General features: G+C 32.1%; 1 protein-coding gene across 1 annotated transcript; it reads left to right on the forward strand.

Annotated features, from left to right (window-relative positions):
* The first annotated feature begins 515 nt into the window (after positions 1–515).
* Positions 516–9,199, forward strand: LOC132106389 (transcription factor GATA-4-like). Its single transcript, XM_059512021.1, has 6 exons — positions 516–1,231; positions 5,764–5,930; positions 7,129–7,254; positions 7,386–7,467; positions 7,564–7,679; positions 8,751–9,199. The coding sequence occupies exons 1-6, from the start codon at positions 712–714 to the stop codon at positions 8,865–8,867; spliced, it is 1,128 nt and encodes a 375-aa protein (XP_059368004.1). The 5' UTR covers positions 516–711; the 3' UTR covers positions 8,868–9,199.

Below are 9,199 nucleotides of genomic sequence, written 5' to 3' on the forward strand. Positions count from 1 at the left end.
GGAAAGACCTAAAACTCTTCCCCGCTTTTCTCTTGCTTCTCTTCTCCTTTGCTTGTCAGTTATCACGTCACATTTAAGTAATTCAATCAAATCATTTATCGAAGGTCTCAAATTTATGCTAATTTCTTGCAATACTGGAATATTTGTGTGTGTATGTGTGATTTTTTTATAAATTTAGTTAATATTTATTTAATTTTTTTTTTTATTATTATAAGATCAGTTTTTTGTGGCGTTCTTTAAAGAACATGTTTTTATATGTTTAAGTTTTTATATGACCCTATTTAGTTCAATGAAATCCTTATTTTTGTAATTGGAATCTCAGAATTAATTCTCATGTGCAAATAAATGCTATAGATACGTGCTCGAGACGCACTGGATAGTTTGTCAAATCTGCAAAAAAAAAGAGTCATTATTACAGCTTTAACTTTATGTTATTGATTTCGTTTGTGAACCGGGTGTGATGGAGCAGATATAATGGGAACATGTTGTTGTTCCTGTTAACGAGGTCGGTGACCCGAGCAGGAATCAGATGCGCGTTACTGGAGGCGGAGAGATTGGGAGGAGTGAGACCATACACCCTCATCATCCTCCGCTAACGCCAAGTCAAGCGAAGCAGAAAATGCTCCCAGCGGGCGCAGGGTGAACTCAGCCCGGTAAGAGCGACGCCGATGCCCCCGTCCTCGCGAGTGGCGCGATCGCTCACCTGTGGACATGTATCAAGGTGTAGCGATGACCGCAAACCACGGACCAGCGTCTTACGAGCCCGGGTTCCTGCATAACGCCGCGGCTTCGCCAGTGTACGTGACACCCACCCGGGTCACCCCGATGATCCCGGCGCTGCCGTACCTCCAGACGCCGCAGCAGAGCAGCCCGGTGTCCGCGCACTCGGGATGGGCGCAGGCGGGCGCGGACACGGTCGCCTCTTACAGCTCCACCGGCGGCCAGCATCACTCTCCGGTCTCCAGGTTCACGTTCTCCACGAGCACTCCGTTGAGCTCCGGGGTCGCGGCGGCGCGGGAGACGGTGAGTTACTCCGGCCCGCTGAACATCTCCGCCGGCGGGAGAGAGCACTACGGTTCGCGCGGTCTGAGCGGATCCTATCACGGCGGATACCCGGCTTACATGAGCCCCAACATCGGCGGCTCTTGGGCGGCGTCGCACTTTGACAGCTCCGTGCTGCACAGCCTCCAGAGCGGCGGAGCGCCCGGGCCAATGCGCCACCACAGTCTAGGTGAGAATTCAGAATGATTTCAGGATTTTGTATTTTTTTAAATAAATAAAAATAAAATAGAGTTGACTCAAAAATTGCTAGCAGGATAAATTTCACAGAAAAAAAAAGAAAGAAAAACGCTCTTGAAAATAAAGGAGCTTCATGATGCCATCGAAGAAGCTTTTCTGGTTCCATAAAGAACCTTTAACTTCTAAAGAAACTTTCTGTTTCACAAAAGCTTGTTTGCTTCGAAAGAAGTTTCTTCAGATTATAAAAACATGAGGAAGAGATGCTTTTTTTGACTGAATGGTGCACGAAGAACATTTTAAGCACCTTTATTTTTAAGAGTGACTATGAACATGCAATTCTGAAGCAGAAAGACTTCAAAGAAATCTTGTGAAGCTTACTCCATTATTACTCAAAAAAAAAAAACATTGATGTATTTTAAAATTAGGTTGAAATGTTAGAAAGAAATAGTCATCGATGGTTTGAGCTTGATGTGCATTTGTGGTTGCACGTGTCATTCTAGGAAGCTTAAATGAGAGTTTGCACGACACTATCATTCATCATCTGATATGAGAATATGATTCAAATGAAACGAAAGTAAAACATACAGGTGATTTAACGCTTATGCGCTGCTCATTTTTACTTGTTTCCGGCCTGGGTTTATTTTGATGAAATTTTAAAATCTCCAAACTCGCTTATAAATATTATTAATAATAAAAATAAAAATAAATGAATAAAAGTGCATTATTTTTTCATATGTTCCGTTTTGAAACCGTGTGGGTGTAAAACTAAACAGTAGGCTAAATATGATTTCCTATAATAATAAGTTACATTTATTTTCTGTTTCTTTTCTGGAACAATTGATTATCAGAATAATGAACGTGGTGAAATCTAAATTAAGTTTCGCCATTTATGGCTATAAACATCAGCTTTTAGAAAAATATATACTGTCTTTTGATCATTTGGGCTGAGTTTTTATTATTATTATTATTATTATTTATTAATGCTAAGAAACATTACGGAGTTTACAGTTTATAATAAACAGTTTTTACATAATGAGCCGAGAATTTAGATGATGTCACTCTGATCGAATCATATAAATATGTATTGCAAAAAAAAATAATTAATAAAATAAATGTCGAGGATCTGAATATAGAACAAATACAACGCTATTCCTGAGAAAATGCGCAGCTGTCACTTTAAATAACTTTCACTGTTTGCAATATAATCTAATAAAGATCAACAGTTGATGTTATATTGAATAAATTACTGAATTGGCTTTACTATTATTATTTTATTATCAGCAGGGCCTGAAAAACTACGAAATAAATATTTTTTCCATAAGACTTTAATTTATTTTCTGTTTGAATCCTTTAAGCTCGAAGTGAAAATGCTTTTATGAGACACGACACAGGAAAAAAAAAAGTTTTAATTCGTATCCTGGGATCGTTTATAGTTATTTTAGGCATAATGTTATTATTAGGCTTATAATAGCCTATAAAGCATGCAAACACTATTTTTTTTTAGCTTTAATGAAATTGTTCCGCATTTGAAACATTTTGTTTTTTACATTTCATGATGTCATTCAAATCCCGAAAACAGATGATCATTTTATTTTTAAGTAACCTATGCTGTTTATTTTATGGCTATAAATAAATAATATTGTTATATCTGTCGTGTGTAGCCTAGAATAATTAGAACTATTTTATAGACTAAAATTAATTCATAATATATCAATATAAAAATATTATAAAATATATGAAATATGAATATGATATAACAGAATAAAAAATAAAGCTAAAATAAGTTTCTGATGTAAATTCTGTATACATAATACATCTGAATGATTAATAATGGTGATTTATGATTATTATTATGTTGCATTCGCTTTAGACGATTTTTAAAGAATCGCTTTTTTTTTTTTTTTTTTTTTTTGCATGTTGTTCTAATGATCAAATTCAGCATAATATGGTTAAAAAAAATCATAGCCTGAATGCACTGTGAGTCGCTTTGGTTAAAAACGTCTAAAATGCATTAAAAAAATAAATAAATTCTTACAGAAAGCTAAGTGTAAGTAAAAAAAAACTAAACACAGCAAAGCGTGGTTTCATGTAACAATGATTCCTATTCATCTGTGCCACGTGAGATTTATTTACATCAATAACTGCACACAAATCAGTATGATAAAGATTTGATTAGCAATCATTCCTTTCATTTTATAGTTATATTGTTGTGCAGAGAGAGACATAATCAAGATAAATCATGTTTGCCTGAGATATTAAATAAACTCAGATTTTTCATTAAACTATAAGAGTAAAGTGAGCTTTGTGGTGATCATGTGTTATTAATGAACCTAGACACAAGCTTGACTTCGTTTGTCTTTCTTGGGTTTGTTTTCAGTCTTCCGTGTTTTTGGGAGCTTTTGTGCAGCTTATGATTAGTTTCTGCATTTTTGTGCAAACATTTTAAAAACATTATTTCTGAATGTTCTCTGAACGGTCAAAATGTACAGTATGCATGATTTAAAATGCAAACGTTAAAGGAACGATTTTACAAACATGAACAATGTATAAATAATGATTTTGTGCATTTTAAGAATATTATTAAAGACCAGAGATTGCATTAAGTGTACATCTATTTTATTTTGCACAGTTTTATTATTCCAGCTTTTTTTCAGTGTGTGCATAAAGTTTTTTTTTATTTGTAATTTTTTTTACTTTTTATTGTTGCTTTATCTATTTTATGCTTCTCTGTTTTATTATTGCAGTTTTAATTTTTTATTTTCCACAATTTTTTTATAATCGTTACTAAATAATAAATGTTTTATTATTTTAACTTTTATTTTGCACTGTTACTATTGCAAATATATATGTATATATATATATGTATATATATATAAATATATATATATATATATATATATATATATATATATATATATATATATATATATATATATATATGTATATATATGTTATATATTTTTTCTAATTTTAATTTAATTTATATATATATTTTTTCTGTTTTATTATTCAGTCTTTAATGGTGATTAATCTAGTTTTTATTTTAATTTTTTAGCTTTGAAAAAATGTTTTAAAACTTTGGTTCAAGGTTCAAAGTTTACTATAAATTGCCCAGAAAGCAATCTGTGTGTGTGTGTGTGTGTGTGTGTGTGTGTGTGTGTGTGTGTGTGTGTGTGTGTGTGTGTTCTCAAAGCATTTGCAACTTGCTGAAAAACAGAACACTGCAATAAAAAAATTATAAAAAAAAACACTGCAATATTAAAAAAGTACAAAATAAATCAGCAATAATACAAAAAATAAAAATAAATACTGCAAAAAAAACAATAGGTATACAATTACTTTTTCTAAACACTAAAAATATCGCAATAATAAAAAAATATGAAACTTTGTTATGTGTGTCTCTGATGGATCTGTGATGACTTTCTGGTTCTGTGCTGTGGTCAGAAAGGTGTTGATTTATGATGCTGAATGAATGTGACAGAAAGCGTACAGCTTGTTAAAGGTGTTTGAAAGCCTGAAGAATGGTTGAGTGAGAGAGATGATTGATTATGCCTCTGCCTCATTTGTCCACATTGGTCCATGGTTCAGTGTTGTAGTTAAGGGCCCCTCAGGGGCCGTCTGTCATGTGATTAGCAGAGACACTGCAGAGCTCCACACACTGGTGAGCAACAGCGCCTCCTGCTGATCAGGAGAGTCAGCTGCTTTGATTCACAACTCAAAAGCTACACTTCTCATTTTTTTGTCAAAAATGTATGACTCTTTTTATTTTATTTTGCACTATTTTATTGCAGTGTTTATTTTAATTTTTTACTTTACACTTTATTATTTTATGCATTGCTTATTTTGCACTTTTTATTATTGCAGTTTGTTTAAATTGTTAATTTTCCACTGGTTTTTATCATTGCAGTCTTTTCAGTGTTTGCAGAAAGTTTGCTTTTTATTTTGCTTTTTTTTTTACTACCACAGTTTATATATTTTTATTTTGCATTTTAGTATAAGTGCATTGATTATATTTATCTATTTTATTTTGTACTGTTTTATTAATTTAGTGTTTATTTTTCTTTTTTATTTTGCACTCTTTTTATTATAACAGTTTTTCCCTGTGTATGGAAATTGTATTTTTTGTTTTGCATTATTTGTTATTATTGCATTAATTTTATTTATCTATTCATTTTTTCAGTTTTATTATTACAGTTTTTTTTTAGAGTTTGCAGAAAGTTTTTAAAGTATTTTTTTGCAATGTTTATTTTTCACTTTATTTGACACTATTTTTATTGTGGTGTTTATTTCTATTTCTATTTCTATTTCCTCTCCAGTGATTGCAGAAGGTTTATTTCTTTTTTATTTAATTATTTAATGGCACTTTTTTAATCATTGCAGTTTTTAGTGTCTGCAGCAGAGTTTTGCAACTTAAAATATATATATATATGTAACTATTAAAGCTCCAGAGCCTGGATGCTTTTCTTCAACACAGCAGATAAAAGCGTCTTTGTGAACTCATTAGTGTGTGTCTGTTCTGCTCAGAGTTGCTGGATGATTTGGCTGAGGGTCGTGAGTGTGTGAACTGCGGGGCGATAGCTACTCCTCTGTGGCGGCGGGACGGGACGGGTCATTATCTGTGTAACGCCTGCGGTCTCTATAACAAGATGAACGGGATCAACCGGCCGCTCATCAAACCTCAGAGACGACTGGTGCGTTTCACCCACATTCACAACATCAGTCTCCCTCTGTCAATCTTTCTATTTCAACCGTAAAATCTATGTATGAGTCTAGTACACATAATGCGTAATAGTAAGTATAATACAGTACAGCTCATTAAACACGTTTTTAATCCTATTGACCTACCACAATTAATAACATTATTTATTGTCTATTTTGAATTTTGTTACATTTAAAAAACAATAATTAGTGCACAGGGTTATTTTTTGCCATTTTTAAATTATATATTTTTTTGGCATTACTTTTTATTATTGCAGCATTTTTTTATTATTATTGCAGAGTTTTCAGTTTTTGTAGCATATATATATATATATATATATATATATATATTTTTTTTTTTTTTTTTTTTATCATTATTGTAAGGTAACATTTTTTGTGCCATTATTATTTTTTTATTATTATTGCAATGTTTTTTATTTTGCACTTTTTATAGCATTGCAACGATAGATTTTTATTTTTTTAATTTTGCGTTACATTTGATTAATGCATTCTTTATTTTTAATTTTAGATTTTTATTGTAGTGTTAATTTTCTTTATCTTTTTATCTTTTATTGTTTGCAGCAAGGTCATTTTTTTATTTATTTTATTTATTTTTTATTACATTTTTTAAATTTTGCATTATTTTGTATTTTTTATTATTGCAGTGTTTTTTAATTTTGCACTATTTATAGCATTGCAAATTTTAGTTTTTATATTCCATGTTTGCAGCAATTGAAATTTTATTTTATTAGTGCAGACTTTATTTATAATTTTACATTTTTATTGCAGTGTTCATTTTTTATATCTTTTATCATTTGCAGAAAGGTCATTGTTTCTGCATTACTTTGTATTTTTTATTATTGCCTTGTTTTTTTTATTTTGCACTATTTATAGCATGGCAAAGTGTAGTTTTTATTTGCAGCATTTCTTATTTTACAATTTGTTCCCAACAAGTTTTTTTTTTTTTTTGCATTACGTTTTATTAGTGAAATCTCTTTTTATTTTTTTTTATATTGCAGTGCTTATTTTTGTTTTTGCATTTTTTTTTAATTATTGCAACATTTTCTTTGTTTCCAGCATTTTTTTTTTTTTTTTTGCATTACTTTGTAGCATTGCAGTGTTTAATTCAGGTTTGATTCAGATGTGAAGACCATCACTGACCCAGATGCTTTCTGTCTGTCTCCTGGTCAGTCTGCGTCCAGACGGATTGGTTTGTCCTGCACCAACTGTCAGACGACCACAACCACTCTCTGGAGACGTAACGCAGAAGGAGAGCCGGTCTGCAACGCCTGCGGACTCTACATGAAACTCCACGGGGTGAGACAGACTTAAGAAGACACCTCAATAATATATTTGCTAATTAACTTCACACTATGGCAATGCAAATGTACAGCTTTTGTGCCAAAACTCGCTGTTTAATCAGAATGAGTTTCTGCTCCTGTGTTCAGGTTCCTCGTCCTCCTGCCATGAAGAAAGAGGGAATTCAGACGCGCAAACGCAAACCCAAAAACTTCAGCAAGTCCAAACCTGGTGAGTGCAGAGAACTCTTATCATTAGCATTTAAAGTCAGAATCATGAGCGTGATGGAATCAGTGATGGTGACCTTTGACCTGTATGTGATTTCAGGGTCATCCGAGGGTCAGACGGCGTCCAGTGCTATGAACTCCAGTCCCACTGAAGAACCGCGGCCCATAAAGACGGAGCCGGACACTTCATCACTCTACACACACCAACACACACCGGTCAGAGAGCACAACACACACACTGGGACCGCACTGTGTCATTTACATTCTGTTATGAATATTCATTTTTAGGTAATTATTATAATTACTTGTATTGCTTATTTTATTTAAACAAAATTAGTATTATATATTAAATTTATTATTTGTAATTATAACCACTATAGCAAAACATGACCCTTTATATATAAAATATATTAAATAGTTTGTGTGTGCTTTGTAAAAAACAAATTATTTATTAATAAATATATATATTATACATTAATATTAAATATATGTATAGAATTTGTATTTATACATTTTATACATTTATAAATATTATAAACAAACCTTTAAATAGTACATATATTAAATATTTGTGGACATTCATGTATTCAGACATTGTTTCATCTCTTTTATGATTATTGTGCAGTTTATAAGTTCACATTAATTAAAAAATATGAGTATTTCTGGTAATTATAAATATGTAATGTAATTTAATATAATCCATACTGTTTTATAATATTTATGATTATATTAGAAATAACAATTGTGACAATAAATATAATACACATACATTATAATAACATATAATTACATTATATGTATTTAAATTAGTGCTGTCAAACGATAAATGGTGATTTTATTTAAATAAAAACAATTGTACTGTGTATATTTATTATTTATATATAACTACACACATATATATTTTGAAAATATTTACATGCATATTTATATTCATATAATTTATGTTATATATAAATGTATTTAATATATAATCGTAACATGTTTTTCTTAAAGGGGTCATATGATGTTGCTAAAACGAGTAAAGTTATTATTTTGTGCATTTGGTGTAATGCAATATGTTTATGTGGTTTAAGATTAAAAAAACACATTATTTTCCATATAATGTAGATTATTGTTTCTCTTCTAAGCTCCGCCTTCTGAAATGTGTTGATTTTTACGAAGCTCATCGTTCTAAAAAGTGAGGTGTGCTCTGATTGGCCGAATACCTCAAGCATGTGACAGAGATGTTACCCATGTCCTCATAAGTGATAAAGACAGTAACACACCATCTTTTCTTTGTGCATCCAGGTCTCTGTATTCCCGTCGTATCTGGGAACGCCAAGCTCAAGTTCTGCTCTCAAACTTTCTCCAAGTGGATCTTCCGGCTCCAAAAGCGAAGTGTGGAACAGCTTTATTCTGGGATAAGATCCCGAGATCCTCCTGTGACAGCGAGCTCGGAGCAGAAGAACTGCCAGAACCAGTGAGCATCAATGATGAAGTGACGATGCAGAACTATCTCTGATGTGTAGACAATCATGAAAAGATCCTCTTAGTACAGTGAGACCTGAATACTGTGATGCACATCAACAGATCAGTAGAAAACCCTGGACCTGATTCTAAAAGTGCTGTGAATCGCAGGAACCAAGACCCTTCAGTCCCAGAAGATCACGAGAACTTTATATAACCTGAATGTTCCCGATCACTGCCTGATGGACTCATAGCATGTGCTTCACTCCTCTTTAAGACATTGGTTTCAT

Source organism: Carassius carassius, chromosome 27, assembly GCF_963082965.1.
Source record: "Carassius carassius chromosome 27, fCarCar2.1, whole genome shotgun sequence".
Lineage (NCBI taxonomy): Eukaryota > Metazoa > Chordata > Actinopteri > Cypriniformes > Cyprinidae > Carassius > Carassius carassius.

What these genes read in the sequence shown, in the direction of transcription:
- LOC132106389 (XM_059512021.1), top strand. Translation starts at nt 712, where the DNA reads ATGTATCAAGGTGTAGCGATGACCGCAAACCACGGACCAGCGTCTTAC. An exon ending in CTTCAGCAAGTCCAAACCTG is followed by an intron (nt 7,468 to 7,563) that starts GTGAGTGCAGAG and finishes ATGTGATTTCAG; the next exon opens with GGTCATCCGAGGGTCAGACG. An exon ending in ACACACACCAACACACACCG is followed by an intron (nt 7,680 to 8,750) that starts GTCAGAGAGCAC and finishes TTGTGCATCCAG; the next exon opens with GTCTCTGTATTCCCGTCGTA.